At 36.8% G+C, this 16,495-nt stretch overlaps 1 protein-coding gene across 3 annotated transcripts in view; it reads right to left on the reverse strand.

Annotated features, from left to right (window-relative positions):
• Positions 1-8,399, reverse strand: part of LOC129276050 (echinoderm microtubule-associated protein-like 2) — a 31,011-nt gene extending 22,612 nt beyond the window's left edge. Inside the window, exons 1-7 of one of the 3 annotated variants that reach the window (XR_010295690.1) lie at positions 8,146-8,396; positions 4,137-5,003; positions 3,549-3,840; positions 2,546-2,787; positions 1,771-2,021; positions 1,003-1,152; positions 259-328 (exon numbers count right to left, since the gene is read on the reverse strand). Coding sequence is in view for 2 of the 3 variants with exons in the window: in XM_064109429.1 (XP_063965499.1) it covers positions 259-328; positions 1,003-1,152; positions 1,771-2,021; positions 2,546-2,787; positions 3,549-3,840; positions 4,137-5,003; positions 8,146-8,157 (1,884 nt within the window). In the remaining variant the exon portion in view is untranslated. Of the gene's footprint in view, positions 1-258; positions 329-1,002; positions 1,153-1,770; positions 2,022-2,545; positions 2,788-3,548; positions 3,841-4,136; positions 5,004-8,145 lie in introns of all 3 variants that reach the window. The other 2 variants (XM_064109429.1, XM_064109430.1) reach the window with 2 other exon arrangements.
• Positions 8,400-16,495: the final 8,096 nt, after the last annotated feature.

The raw sequence follows: 16,495 nt of genomic DNA on the forward strand, positions 1-16,495 counted from the left end.
ATTCCCAGTCTTTTTTTTTTGCAAATCAGGCTCTTTTATCAATCAGGCCCATTTATGTTCCTTAATTCATAGGGCAACCCTCTGAAAATAAACTGAAATAGATAAATAGAAAAAGAGAGGGAGAGATACAGATAGAAAAAGAAAGAGAGAGGGTGAGACGGGGAGGGGAAGGACGAGGTTGGCAATGAACTGGGATGAGGTAATAGAAATATGGAAACATCAATGTCCATAAATGTTTTAATTGATATACATTCTTACCGTCGAATCGGGCAGTTGTCCCGCCATTTGCCCCGTTGCTACATACGCACCAGATGGATGGACGGCGATACTGTAGTGAAAACAAGTCAACAACATCAATGTATCATAACGTATATTGAAGAAAATATTGTTGCCCGAATGACATACTTGGCCACTTAATGAACAAAATGCAAACAGCTTTCGTCATAGCGTCCCAGGCACAGGTGACGCCAAACAAATGATAATAATTAATAATAAAGGTTCTTCGTATCAGTTTGATTGTAAGATAACTGTTCAAACCATGCTTCACTACATTTGTTACCAATGACAAATATATTAAATATAATGATAAATTTATACTTAGCCAATGAAAAATCAGCATTTCGAACGCTTAAATTGAATGTTAGTTTGAATGTTAGTTTCCATCGATATAATGTTTGATGAAACCAGGTACTATATGATATCGTAATTTACACATATTCATGTCTACTGATTGATGAGTACGTTCACATCTTCATTAGATATCTTTGAGCAACATGTAGGCGAGGATTTCGGAGTGAGAAGGGGGTTGAATACAGAAACCGACTTTCTACATCCTTCCCCTATAAAATTCTTGATCAGTCGCTGATTGTGTGGCCCATTATCAAGAATTTAAAGGGGCACTTGTCTGGATCATAGAATGACAATGTCACTACATGTCTATACTCGAATTACGTCAACCTAATTCCCTATAAAATGATTGAAGAATTTGACATAAGTTCTTACCTTTGGATGTCTTCATTGTGGCCAAGATAGTGTCTTTGTTCACCTAAATCCCTATCGTACAAGATGGCGATTGCACCGACTGTGTAGAGGAGCTCACCGGACGAGAGGACGAAGAGGTTGTTGCGCATGTCAAATCCCCGGTAGCCATAGCTGTGTTGGTCATGTTGGTCAAGGATCAGAAACCAAGCTGCTCAGAGAGATTACCAAAACATAACGGATCGGAAGGCAAAATGGGTATGAATTCAAATAAAATTGGTCTGAACATGCTCATTCCTAAGTTTTATTGTGAGTGAGCATAATATGTGCAGGTAAACTTTCTTCTGAATTTATACCGAACTAATGTAAATCAGAATATTTGCGACGTTTTTAAAATCTGTGCTGTTTCAACTTTTCAGAAATCTATGCAAATTTACTCGACAACATCATATATCTCCGGTCTAATGTAAGTACGTATGCATTGATATTTTCCCAGCACTTGCTGACAGGTGCACGATTCAATGTCCATTTCAAATAATGCTCATGGCGATGATTAAAATACTTATCGTGGTATATAGTCAAAAAAGCTACCAACACCAAAACATTTTATTTATCAGGCACATTTACAAATCACCAGATTGAAACCGTTTTTTCTTACTCTACCTAAACATAATAAGAAATGGAATATTGCATGTGATAACTTCGAGACGTTATGATTATTCTAAGTGTTAATTGGTAGCGGCAATCAATATCTGAAGAGGGAAAAATTCTATATTAAAAAAAAAAGGATACACCCACTCTAGCTTGAGTTTCTTTTTGGGTGCGGAGTCGGGCTGTTTCTTCGGCTCTTCAGAAGGCGGCAAGAATTCCCGGAGTTGGCCGTGTACCTCCACGCTAACCGGACCCGGTAAGAATTTCTTGGGATGTTGCTGCTGCTGTTTGGCGACTTTCTTCTCCTTTCGTCTTGCTCCTGGTGGCTTATTGTTCTTTGTGGGTCCTTGGAGATCGTCCTCAGATTGGCTGTGATCAGGGGAATTCTCAAGCTGGGAAGTTAAGAACAGAACGATAACAAATGTAATCTTCACAGGACATTAGCCCATCAAAACAAAAGGGAAATTGATATCAACTTGAATGTGCTCTCTTGCCAGAATAAAAGATCAATGAAGAGAGGCAGTAAAAAATATCAAACAAAGTTATTAAACAAGTTTCTTGCATTATTGGGGAAACTGTTTTATCCATTTTATCATGAACATGCTGATGATTTTGATGGTCGCTCAGTGGTAGAGCGTCCGCCTAATGAACGGGAGATCGTTGGTTCGATCCTCGGCCGAGTCATACCAAAGACTTATAAAAGTGGGACCTTCTGCCTTCTTGCTAGGCGCTCAGCATTTAGACTGGAGAAGGGTAGTAATAACATATTATGTTATGCAGGGCCAGCTGGTAGAGCAGTTTCTTAACTGAAGTGGCTACCCTGGGTAAATAAAACGTTATTATTATTATTATTATTCATTATTTTAATGGACAACCGATTCATTGATTAGCCAATGGGGGGGGGGCAAAACTGTACCTGTAGCCGTTTATCAAGGAGCCTCTGTTTGCTCTCCCGGAGGTTGTACGGCATTCGACCCTCTATTATATGGACACCCCGGGCATTCTGCTTCCCAGTCTCCTCCTCAAAGTCCATCAATTCCACACTCTCATCCGTGGTGGCACTGTCCTGGCTGTTGCTGAGGAATGCCTTGCGGGGTTTCATCGGCGGCAGGGGAGGTTCCTTGGAACGGACGGGTATCAGGGATCTTGCAGGATAAGCTTGTAGATGAGGAAAAGAGGAAGAAATAACATGCTCACTGCTGAGTCTACAGTTTTCTGAAGTACGGGACTTGAAAGAAGTATTTGTATTTATTTAGACAAGTAAAACATACAAAGTAAAACATGTCAAGGGACACAAAAAAGGTTTGAAAAGAAAACCGTACAAGTATGTATTTTTAAAGTTTTGAATCATGCATTTTTGAAGTATGTGGCATGGATGATATCTGAAGGTCATGCCATTTGAGAATGTTTTGGATGCACTCATGGAGTACTAATTGTACTAATAATAACTTTGTATGATAGCAACTTTAGCTTGAGTGAGCCTCGTATACCCTTCTCCATTCTAATTTGAAGATCCCTCGGCAAGAAATCAGGAGGTTCACTTTTAATTAGCAGGTCTTTGTTATTACTTGGCCGATAATCAAACCCATTACCTTCATTAACGAGGCGGGTGCTCTGTTTCTGAGCAACCACGCCCGGTATGATCTTTTGGGACCCACATAATTATGCAAATTCCAACACAATGCGCATTGGTGCATTATATTACTTTTTATCAAAATGATCAACTCGTTAAGGACGCATGTGCATTATGGCTGCAAATTACAACGGATCATCTGACGAAGATATCCCAACCCATAAAAAATGACAAGAAGTGAGATATATGTTACAGTACTTCTGTTACACTCTATGTAAAACGTTTTTTTTTTAATGATGTACATCACACATCCCATGCGAGTTCATGAATTAAATGATATCCTCACCTGGTTGAACCGTTTCCTCCTCTTTCTTCCATCTTTTATTCTTGAACTTCTTCCAGTCGTTGTACATCATGGCATACCTTCCGACCTTGGCCAAAGCTGGAGCTCGTTGCGAAGGTTTTGGGCCGTCATCAATGATGTCGTCCATGACCACTTTGTCCCCTGAATTATTTATATCGTCTGCGTCGTCCCGTTGTCGTCCAAGATTCGACGTCCGTTTCAAGGATTCGTACCCACAGGCAATGAACATACTCTGGTCCTTGAAGTCGCGAAAGAGCTGAGTGAAACTGAGAACCTGAAGGAAAAATATGAAAAATAAAAGTTACCATAATGTAACAGAAAAATGGCTTGGTCGCCTGCACATTAATTTTCCATAAAAATATCTATATTCAAATATTTAAAAAATGCAAAGTTTTGGGCTCTTTATTCCCAAAGGATCCGTGCAAAAACACGAAAGTATTTTCAATTAAATAAAAGTCTGATATGTTAAAATGTGCGCATGCCGTAGCCAATAACTTGTATCATCATGAATAAAACACACATTTAATGGTAAATTTGAAAATCTCGCGGACAGTAAGAATGTAATCTTACCTCGTCTTCTGTTCTCCAAGTAAAGAGCTTCCTGACCGGTGGATTCAGCATCACAATGGCTTGACTCATATCCTTGAGGACATCATCAAAGGTCTGAGATGTCTTCGGGTTGATCAAGATCTTGGCTCTGCTGGCACGATGAGTATTGCTGACAATTTGTACCACCCTAGGTTTGGCCCACTGTGCAACATGCGGGTCTATCGAAGGGTTCTTGACCAATGCATTCACAGAATGCCGCCGGGCAAACTTCCCGAAACGACTGGTAGGAAATTCTTCTACCAGGACATTATTGCTAGTGTCCGAGTCATTGTTAATCAGGTTCACGTCCGATCCCCGAATACCCTTCGTTGGTTTTTCTGTTGACCAATAACTGTTAGTGTGATCGGACCGGCCGTATGGTGTCCGATCACTGAACTTTCCACTGGAACAGACGTAGGCGCGTCCGTCTACAAAATCCTCAATTGCTTGGACCTCAAGGCCACTGAGAGAGTAGATCTTGCGGACTCCGTAGGGCAGTGCTACTTTTCCTGTAAGGAAGTGCTTGAGGACATCCATTGTGGCATAGTTCCTGATGCTGACTGGAAGGGTAATACCCTTGAAATGTTTGTCGCCATTCCGGTAGAAAGTCACGACCTTCGTAGTGAACTTTCCTTGCTTCGGTTGCTGTTGCTTTGGAGCCGGAAGTGGGTTACGACGTGTCTGAGGTGGGGTTGTCTCAAACATGGCGTCACCCCTTGGCTGGTAGTCTTCCTCGACCTCCTCTCTTGGTGGTCGACGAATGGCAGGAGGTTGCTGATGGATCACGTCCGTTTCCTCCTCGTCCTCCCAATCGTCCTGATAACCGAGATCGTCGCTTTCCGGAGTGGCCTAAAAACAAGAAACCACAAAAATCGAATACATTCATAATTATATTTGAAATGAATATTCAATTCAATTTAATTAAAGATTTATTGAGTGTAGAACATTAAACATAGCCAACAGGATAAAATTAGCATGTTTTACAACATTTCTAGGATAGAGGAGGGGGATGTCTGCTGATATGCCGGAGAGACTCTTCAACCAACCACATTTCCAGTAAACAGTCATGATTGATATCATAAACTATGAACCGAATTATATGTTAACTTACCATAGATTGAAAAATAAGTGTACTTATAACATGACAATGATTTATAACTTAAATGATTTACGTTGATATAACAAAATTCTTATCACCAGTTCACTGATAAGAGTCACCATGAATCGTGAATATGCTCAGATGATTTTTGTTTCACGCTTCTGGCACATTCACACCAACAAACTCGACTCCAAACCGATCGATGGTATCATTGGTAATAACGTAATAGCTTTGATCGGTCTGGAGTCAGTATCGGCGGTATGGCTGTCGTATCTCGATGAGGAGATTGACAAATTGAACATTGGGAATCTATGTCCTTGGTGAACAGAGAAATTCAATCAACCATTCCAGTCCTCTTCGTGAAAATCAATAGTGCTTTGTCTGGGGGAGGATACGATGTTGCTAAGATGTTAATCTGCGGTTCACCACTGCAAAAACCCGGGTTTAAAATGCACAACTGGTGTACATAGATGACTTTCAATTTCACTGGCGCTTAGGGCACCATTTGGTAAACTTTATATAGTATGTCATATGTTCGGCTGTCATTCACCTAACAACCATTTGATTGGTGTTATAGTCAACTCGTGTGTTAACACTATTCGGTCTAATTGCTTTACTTTTTTTTATTCTTGCCCATCCCTAAAGAGAGTAGATTAATAATAATGATAATAATAATACATGGGATTTGTAATGCGCCAAATCCACTCGGCAGAGTGCCCAAGGCGCAGTGAAAGAAAGATAGAAAGAAAGAAAGACAGAGAAAAGTACAAATTATTGATAATAGAGTAAGGAACAATTAAGAGTAGGAAGCATTGAAAAGACGTCATTGATTAAACATCATCCAAACTCGAGAAAAAGATCCCTCTTCTTAAAAGTTTTCTCATCATGCAAATGAAATAAAAAAGAATTGTGTAAGTTTATGAAAGATAAATAATCTAATTCAAAATCCTCCATTTGTAAATAGAGAGATATTGGAGGAAAATATTAACTTTACAAACTGTTGGATTAGGACAATTGTGTGTGCGTGAGGGTGTGTGTGAGGAGGGGACAACATTTTGTGTCATGATAGTAAAAATTTGAAGTCCAAACCAAAAGAGAATGCTAGTATTTGCGATGTTCTTCTCAGGTCATGATGCAGATAATGCGCCATAATATGACTCAATAAATTTATTTTTAAATTTCCCCATGAAATCATCACTCTTTCGCAACATTTTGTACATCTTTTTTTTTTAATCCCGTATACCTTTCCTTATGGTTAAGCTATTGCAACTGTGTTTATACTTTGTCTAATTCTCTAGTGTTTATATTTTTGCATTGCCTAAGTTACAAATGTATTCATGATATCTGGTTAACTGCACATGGGTTTTCTCTTATATAAATTATATGCATTGAGTGACCTTTACCTTCACAAGCAACTGTATCTCATTAACTTTCATTCATATGTATTATACTGGATGATTTTCCCCCTTATATTGTCTTATAATGTCATAAATCATGGAAATAAATGTATATAATTGTAAGTTATGCCTATTTAATATTCGGTTAATATATAATACCATAAATACTGTAAAAAGAAAGCTAAAACTCTAAATCTAAACACGTTGAGCCTCGCACGAAAGTTTAAAAGTCACATCTTATCTTGTTTAATAAATAAAATAGACTCTACTTAGTACTAAGAAACTGCAAACTTTACAATTTGTGGATAAATCGGGTCATGATATAATTAGTCTTGTCCACTTCAAATCCAGACCAGCCCTTCTGGGAAGAACATGGTGTGACACAGTGTGGATACGATTTACAGTGTGTTAACAGTGTGTTCACAGTGGCCCGTATTCTGATAGCAGGTTTAACTTAAACTCAGGTTTATTGTTACATCAATCACTAACAGTAGAGATATCATACTTCAGCTCATTTGGCTCTCAAATCATTCATAATTGTCTAGGAAGTATATATAAATGATTGTCTTCAACATCGATGAATCAGGAAAGAGCACAGTAAACATAAGAAACATACAACTTAATAAAAATTTTGATACTTTTGGCTTGCCATACTTAAACCACAACTTTAAACCTGAGTTTAAGTTAAACATGCTATCAGAATACGGGCCAGTTTGTTTACAATATGTTCACGGTGTGTTTACTGTGTGTTCATAGTGTGTTTACTGTGTTTTCACAGTGTGTTTACTGAAGTCAGGTTTAACTTAGACCATGGTCTAACTCTGTGCTAAAGTTATGGGGAGCCAAAAGTTCAAAAATTCTGTTTATATTTTATATTTCTTATGTTTACTATTTGTTTCCTTTTGGCTCTACATAGTTAAACCACAACTTTAAACCAGGGTTTAATTTAAACTTGAGTTAGAATACTGGCCAGTGTGTTCACAGTGTGTTTACTGTGCGTTCACAGTGTGAACACGGTGTGGACACATTTTGTTCATATAGTCGACGATGGAAAAATGCCATTCACAGTATCATGCTCCTTAAATGCTCAGCTTTAACAGTGCGGAGATTATTTCACACCGTGGACTCTTCCACAGTGTAGGTGGTCGCAGTGTGTTCACTATGCAAAGATGTGTTTCACACTGTTAAAATGCTCAAATATGATGGAGTAAAAATGATTTCACATTGTGTACCACACTCTGAACAAACTGCTGAACACACTGTATTTTGGGACACTGTGTTCCTTCCAGTAGGGAACAATGATTTGAAACTAATAATCTGCTAAGCATGGATGACGTGCAATACTGATTTGTCGATATCAAAGAAAAAATAGGAATATCTTTCCCTACTAAATTTGTCTTTTGAGACACAATCCATTTTATGGTCATTTCCTACTACTCTATAACCTGATCACGTTTTATTGTAAAAATCATGTTTAAGAATTGTTAGATTTTACCTGCAAGCTCATGTCACTCCGTGGCGTAAATTGATTCCAAACATATTTTCCGCAAAGCTTCCAACATCAAGGTTTAAGAATTATTCATTGTAATCCAGAATATTTCGTGCAAACTTGTAGTCTCAAGTGAAATAATTTGACTTTCATTTAAAAATTCACTTGTTATTCAAGCAGCGATAGCGATATGTTTAATCTCAAATAACCCTATACCAGAGCTCACTCATATCGATCAGATCTGTATTCGAACTCGCATTGAGAATTGCAAAGCCTAGCATAGCATAAAAGCTACAGTTATCGATCAAGGTTTGTCTCGATATCGATCGATCTTCAAAAGGTTCGAATCGTCTGTCTGTTCTGAAGTCGTCTGTTTGAGAAAGGTATTGTTCTACCTGAGAAAAACACGAATTGTTTTGATGCCTTTGCGTCTTTGGAGAAGTAATCAAAGAGTGTGAAAAGAAGTCACATATCCAGGTAGTATGACTAACGCTTTCGTAGAGTTCGTGACACAAGATGCTTTTTATTTGATTCTATGTGTAGTTTATAGCAACCAAGAGAACAGTCAACCAGTTCCACCCTTCAGCTTCTGTTTCGTATCCTTGTCCCTTTCATTATTTCTTATCTGCCACATTTACCACATCCAGCCTCCCGCCTCGCCCTTTCTCTTTCACTTGCTATCTCTCCCATATCGTGGTCTTTTGATTTAGTCTCTCCCTGTTCATCCAGCCTATATGCAAATATGCTTCACATTTTATCTCCCCCTTTCTTCATTGAGACCTTAGATTTGAAATAATCTTTTCCAGCAATTGTGCGAATGATATTGTGGGAGTCAATGACATTAACTGTGTTTTTCACAGGTAAACGGCACTATATGTATTATTGCTGTTCATCATCACCATCATCATCATCATCATCATCATCATCATCATCATCATCATCATCATCACCACCTCCACCACCACCACCACCATCATCATCATCATCATCACCACCACCACCACCAACACCATCATCACCACCACCATTATCATCACCATCATTATCACCATCATCATCACCATCATCATCATCATCATCATCATCACCATCATCATCACCACCACCACCAACACCATCATCACCACCACCATTATCATCACCACCACCACCATCATCATTATCATCATCACCATCATCATCATCATCACCATCCATCACTCTTATTCTCTCCCTTTCTCGCCCTCACTCTTACTGTATAGATCTATTTTGCATCATTAAATATCCCACTCCCATCTCATCTTCAAACACACACTATTCCAATCATCGCTGCACACAGTAAACAAAAATCGTATCGAAAACGATTCCCATTCAATCAAATATATGAAATAAAACACTTGGTTGAATTGTCCGCCTTCTATCCGTTTCACTCGATTCGATTGTATTTCAGAGGATGCGTGCAATTCATTTGACCATTTCCAATTAAAATGATTCGTATGTATATCGCTATCCCATGATTTCATTTTCATAAAAGACTCCGATGAAATATATACAATATCCATCTGCCTGTGTGTGCATTCGTTGTGAGAAAGAATTATATATGAAGTTGCTATGCAACGGATTTTAGCGCAGCACCATTTCATAAATGTTTCATTACTTTTATGCGTTACATGGAGCTATTACTATGAGTTCACCTAAATGAGATGGGCGATGAATCCAGACATTTCCTTATTAATAATTTCTTAATTCATTGTTTACCAAGGTTTTTGAGCAATATCGTAATGACATACAAGTAGCGGATTCAGGATTCCTTATAGAGGAGGGGCCTCAAAAGGGTCGCTTTTTCTTCAAAACGTTAATGACAAGCAAAATAATGAGATATATATTCAAGGGATCAACCAATGTGACGATCAAATGACGAGCATTATATCTATTTTCTTTCGCTTCTGTCGTCTGTTCGTTCGTATGGGATCGTCTCTCCAATTTTCATGACGATGGTCTATTTTATTAAAGTTAAGGGTTGAACATCTAGGCAAAGTCGTTATATTAAAAAGGCTGCTTAGTATAAAAAAGGGGAAAAAGGAGATGTCGGATAATTTTTTTTTCTAAAAAAGGAAGAAAAGTGAAAGTTAAGATAGAATGAATAAGGGTACAAAAATGGGCTATGTTGTGTAAATCTATATTTCTCCTATAATTATATTGATTTTTTTCCGGTTGCCCCCTCCCCCTCTATCAAAATAGCCTACCTTGACGCCGTCAGAATACATCATGCAATCGCTATGTTATCATGAAAGCAGCATTTGGAAGATACATACCTACTACACACTGGTTAGGGAGTTAGTAGTTTACCCCCATTATATCCATAGTCAGATCGACAACATTTATTTTATTACCTCATTGCCCTTCCCGGGGCTTCTTTTCTGGACCCCGTCGGACCAATCTCTCATCCCCGCTCCTAAATCACATTTGCTATTGCTCTCAAGATGGCGCCATTTATTCGGTACCTCTCGACAGAGTAAAGGAATTTTGCACTAGTCAGTTGTCAATAGGTGAGATATAAATCGTCTCTACTCTCTTTATGTCCCCCTCTCTATTTTATTTTTACTTCTTCATCCTCCACCTTCTCTTTCAATTCTTATTTTTCTACTATATGTCTTATTTATTCCTCCTCTTTTCTTCTTCTTCCTCCGATTCTTTTCTTCTTCTTCTTCTTTTCCCACTTCTCCCTTTGTTATATTCTTACACTTCTACGTCTTTTTCTTTCTCCCCTTTTTCTTTTTTTTTGGTGACATTTTGCTGTGATGGGAAGATATATATTTATGGGAGAACGAAGAAACGTTTGGTGAAATTCAATCTCAAGTTCTTTCTATTATATATATCATCTAGCAAATACATTTCAAACCACATTTCCGACCAATGTAACTGACAACATAAATTTAATTTGTAACTTCTGAAGGTTTCCATGGCGAAGAAGAATAGTGTAATAATAATTTCATTTATCTATCAATTTACACTCTTGTATAAACGACACAATCTACAATCTAATCACATGAAAAAAACATAGAAACCCAAAGCCAAAAAAAAAACCCACACAAACAAACAAAGAGGTCTTAATAATTAAGCGAACAGTAAGCTAAATCTAAAGCAAATGGAAATTGTATTTGAAATACACGTACAGTATGCATATTACGCATAACTCTTACACTGAATTTAAATCACTAAAATGCAAATTGTATAGATTATTGGTTTTGGAAATGCAGTTGCTTTTCACACTCAATTCATATTGCATATCTTACTATCATTGAATCATCATTTACCGTATATAATAAATGAAAATTGAATGATCAATGTCAAAGTTTTCATGAATATGCGTGAATAATTTTGGATATATTTTTTGGAGTGTCTGTACATCTCAGATGTCGCCAGTGTATGTTTGGGGTCCAAGTCGACGTAAACGTTAAGAATCATTTATTATCCCCATTGATAATAGGGGTATTACATAGTTCCTACTTCCTAGGCCTCTTTTTTCAAAAACCCATCTTTCTGGTTTCGTCTTTTATTCTTTTTATTTTACCCCTTTTTTCCACTCCCGAATGAAGGTCATTTAAAAACCGAATTTTTTTTTAACAAGCAAGCAAAAAAAAAATTAAAAAAAATAACTCTATAAACTGGAGCCTCCACTTTATCTGGATGTAATTTTAGGATGGCTCCAAAATGTAGGTCATTACTTCTTTTTAACTTGGCAGCCCAGGGGGTGTTAAAGCCCCTACCCCCCCCCCCCCCCGTAGATCCGCCACGGACCGCCAACCTGTCCCTGCCTGTCAAAAGCAGTTTTCAACATTCAAATATAATATTCTAATACTGAAAATGTTTGAGAATGCAGTATATAGTGTATACGAGTTGCGTATAAGTATCGACAGATAAATGCTTTGAGAAATGGGATCGATAATTAGTTCCAGCCCTTTTTATTTTTCTATCTAACTCTTTTGTCGAGGACAGGTTTTTCCATTGATTTTATCCTCCTAGCCTCTATACAGTGCCCATGAATAAAAGAATATACCGAATAAAAGAGTACTATAAATAAAAGAGTGCTGAAACGAAGATACGACGTACTTGTGTTGAATATTCAAAACGGTAGACATGTTAAGAATCAGAAACATGATGTATTCGATTATTAAGTCCGCAAACATAATTGTGAGATATAGTAGACTTGTTAAGAGGTTGAACGCTGCATTTTTGAGTACAAATGTCCCATTTGGCACAAATGTTCCTTGAGTCAAAAGAAAAAGATTCATCCAAAGAGACACGCTGTCTCTATGCAAATAAGCAAGTAATTTGCATAAATTTGCATATTAGGTCGATATAGTGAAAACAAGTATTTCTGAATATATATTTAACCAGAACTGCCCTAAAATTGGAAACAAAGACTTAGGATAAGAAAGGGAAGAAAATTGTCATAAAATAATTGGGATATCCTTGTTTATTATTACCTAATTTACATAAATTATGCAAATTATAATTAAAACAGAGTAATTTTTCATGAATCCTGAATTGTTTTAAAAAACAGCAACTAATACACAATGTCAACATTCTACATGAAAGAGAATATATTAGCGAAAACATCGATATGCTTCATGACAGTATTAGTGTCTTAATTTGCTTAGAAAGAGGGCAAATATGTCAAAATGTATGACGTGATATTGCGCTAAAACGAGACCAAAACAACCTCTATGTCACAGTCACACTCACGAATCGGACAATAAAGCGATCAATGGTATGTCATTCGAGATAACACAATCCCAACACAATAGCTTCGATCGGCTTCTCGTATCGCTTTTGTTGGTGTGTCTGCCACACCGTAATCTATGATACATACGGACAAAACGCACTTCGGTATCGGTAAAACACTATTTATTTGTTTCTAATTTTTTTCTCTTGGAAAAATTACAGGAGACATTGCTTTGCAGGTTACTGCTTTAATGAAACTCTGGCACATGAATCATGACGAATGTATCTTACCTCAATCCATATTTCATATTTATCAAAATATATATCTTTTGAAGACCCCGAAGTGGCAAAACTGCATCCCCGGCATTCCCGTCACTTTACAAAACCAGTTTGACTTGTATAATCGACTTGGAAAAGACAGATGTATGAGAGACATCAGTCAACATGTTTCATGAAGAATTTTTTTTTTTGTTTATTCAAGCCTACGCCCACGGGAGCCCTTCGAATTTACCCCATCCCCTCTCCGTATTTCGACTTTAAATTAAATAAATATCGTGTTTTAAAGCCATCGGCAAGGCAAATTGCGGTTTTTGGTATAATAAAGCAACTTTTATATCTATATTTTTATATTTACATTCATCATTATTGATATTATAATAATTATTATTAATATTATTATTATTGTTCTGCCGTTTGTAATAGTGCTCTAGCACAGTAAAGGCTATAACCCAACAGGAGCATGCCTAGGATAACCTTTCCCTTTTTGGTTTAATGTATTAAAAATAGTTTATTGTCTTGAGAACTCTTAAAGATTACTTTTGTTTGTAATGATATTTTGGAATAGATTGAGGAGAAAATACTCTGCAACTGACATGTAGAAGAGCTGTGGTACATTGAAGAACAGCCACACAGCCCTTTATTGATTCCACTCTGTGTTATATTTTAATATTTTTAGAGCCCAATCAGAAGAAAGATGCATTTCTATTACACACAGTAAAGCCTCTTTGCGTTCTCCTCTTGAAAAAAACAAACATAGAAGGCATTGTTTTATATCTCATAAAATAGGTTCGTGTACGTGACGGTGGCCTGTCGAAGTTGCGCAACCGTTTATTTTGTTTTGACAATATACATTTAGAATATCGTCTAAATGAAGCCCTCATCTGGAAAAGGGCACTTATTAAAGGCAGCATCTACATTATATAGAGGAGGCCCTTGCACTGGGAAGAGGGGACTGAAGCTTGTTAAATTTCTTGGGACCAAAATTTTACATTGAACCTTTTTTGCTTTTCAAATTTACATCAAAAAATTTAACAAGCGAATAAACAAAAAGGATTGCACAACAAAATGAAGTTTTTTATGGTAACGTTTCTTTTTTTTCGTTTTGTCACATCTGCCGGAATTCCACGGGGTGCTGTCTCTTTAGAATAACACACGCAGCACACCCCCCTTTCGGAAAATCTTGCGGGTGTTTCAGCCCCCGCTTCCAAGTACCAGGGCCTCCTCTATATAATGTAGATGCTGCCTTTAATAAGTGCCCTTTTCCAGATGAGGGCTTCATTTAGACCACAGTACCACAGCTCATCCACATGTCAGTTATAGAGTATTTTCTCCTCAATCTATTCCAAGATATCATTACAAACAAAAGTAATCTTTTAAGAGTTCTAAAGACAATAAACTATTTTTTAATACATAAAACCAAAAAGGGAAAGGGTATCCTACGCATGCTCCTGTCATGCCTGTTGGGTAATAGCCTTTACTGTGCTAGAGCACTATTACAAACGGCAGGACAATAATAATAATAATAATAATAATAATAACAATAATAATAATGATGATAATAATAATATTACTATAGATAGATATGAAATATAGATATAAAAGTTGCTTTATTATACCAAAAACGCAGTTTGCCTTGCCGATGGCTTTAAAACACGATGTTTTTTTATTGTCGAAATAAAGAGAGGGGATGGGGTAAATTCGGAGGGCTCCCGTGGGCGTAGGCTTAAATAAAAAAACTATCTTCAGGAAACATGTTAACTGATGTCTCATACATCTGTCTTTTCCAAGTCGATTATAGAAGTCAAACTGGTTTTGTAAAGTAGCGGGAATGCTGCGGGGGAATGCAGTTTTGCCACTTCGGGGTCTCCAAAAGATATATATTTTAACAAAGTTAAAATATGGATTGAGGTGGGGTACATTCGTCATGATTCATGTGCAGTAACCTGCAAAGCAATGTCTCCTGTAAATTTTCCAAGAGAAACAAATTAGAAACAAATAAAACAAAATTAATAGTGTTTACCGATACCGAAATGAATTTACCCGTATATACCATAGATTACGGTGTGGCAGACACACCAACAAAAGCGATACGAGAAGCCGATGGAAGCTATTGTATTGAGATTGTGTTATCTCGAATGACATACCATTGATCGCTTTATTGTCCGATTCGTGAGTGTGACTGTGACATAGAGGTTGTTTTGGTCTCGTTTTAGCGCAATATCACGTCATACATTTTGACATATTAGCCCTCTTTCTAAGCAAATTAAGACACTAATACTGTCATGAAGCATATCGATGTTTTCGCTAATATATTCTCTTTCATGTAGAATGTTGGCATTGTGTATTAGTTGCTGTGCTTTTAAAATAATTAAGGATACATGAAAAAAATACTGTTTTAAATTATAATTTGCATAATTTATGTAAATTAGGTAATAATAAACAAGGATATCCCAATTATTTTATGACAATTTTCTTCTCTTCCTTATCCTAAGTCTTTGTTTCCAATTTTAGGGCAGTTCTGGTTAAATATATATTATTAAATACCTGTTTTCACTATATCGACCTAATATGCAAATTTATGCAAATTACTTGCTTATTTGCATAGATACAGCGTGTCTCTTTGGATGAATCTTTTTCTTTTGACTCAAGGAACATTTGTGCCAAGTGAGACATTTGTACTCAAAAATGCAGCGTTCACCCCTTTTTTTGCAGTTAACAAGTCTACTAATATCAAAGTAAGCAAAATTACGTACTTTTTAATGCACTTATAATAAACATGTTAAAGTCGCTTGAAAAAAGGTCAGCAGGGTCTAACTAAAAGTGATCGTCCAAGGGTCTTTCTTCTTCCCCTTTGTTTTTGTTGTTGTTGTTTTTTGTTGGGTTTTTTTTTGGGGGGTGGAGTGGGTCCTTGTTTATTTTCTTTTCCCGTGACTGTTGCATTTTAACACACCTAAACGCAGCACAAGCTCTCTTGTACTTAGATACTTAGCCAAATTTATCTTCTCGTCAGAAGAAAAAAAAAAAGACAAATAATAATAGTTATATACACCTGCGTTCAGGTGAATTCGTTTTTTTCTTCCTCAGATTGTTGTTATGTTCAGGATATCTTGGCGAAGAGTGAAATGCAATGTTATACCAATGTTTATCATCATATATATATATATATTTGCCGATGCAGGTATTTGATTGTTGTTATATACTATTTTGATACAGGGTCCGCTTGAAAATAACATAATAATCATTAATGATCACTTACAGGCTATACTGTTTAAATAAAACAAATTAAATAAATAATAAATGATTGAATGAACCTATTTCATTGAAAAACAAGTTTGAATTCGGCTGAACAGAATCGAACGATATCGTTTAG

The sequence above is a fragment of the Lytechinus pictus genome, chromosome 14, assembly GCF_037042905.1.
Source record: "Lytechinus pictus isolate F3 Inbred chromosome 14, Lp3.0, whole genome shotgun sequence".
NCBI lineage: Eukaryota > Metazoa > Echinodermata > Echinoidea > Temnopleuroida > Toxopneustidae > Lytechinus > Lytechinus pictus.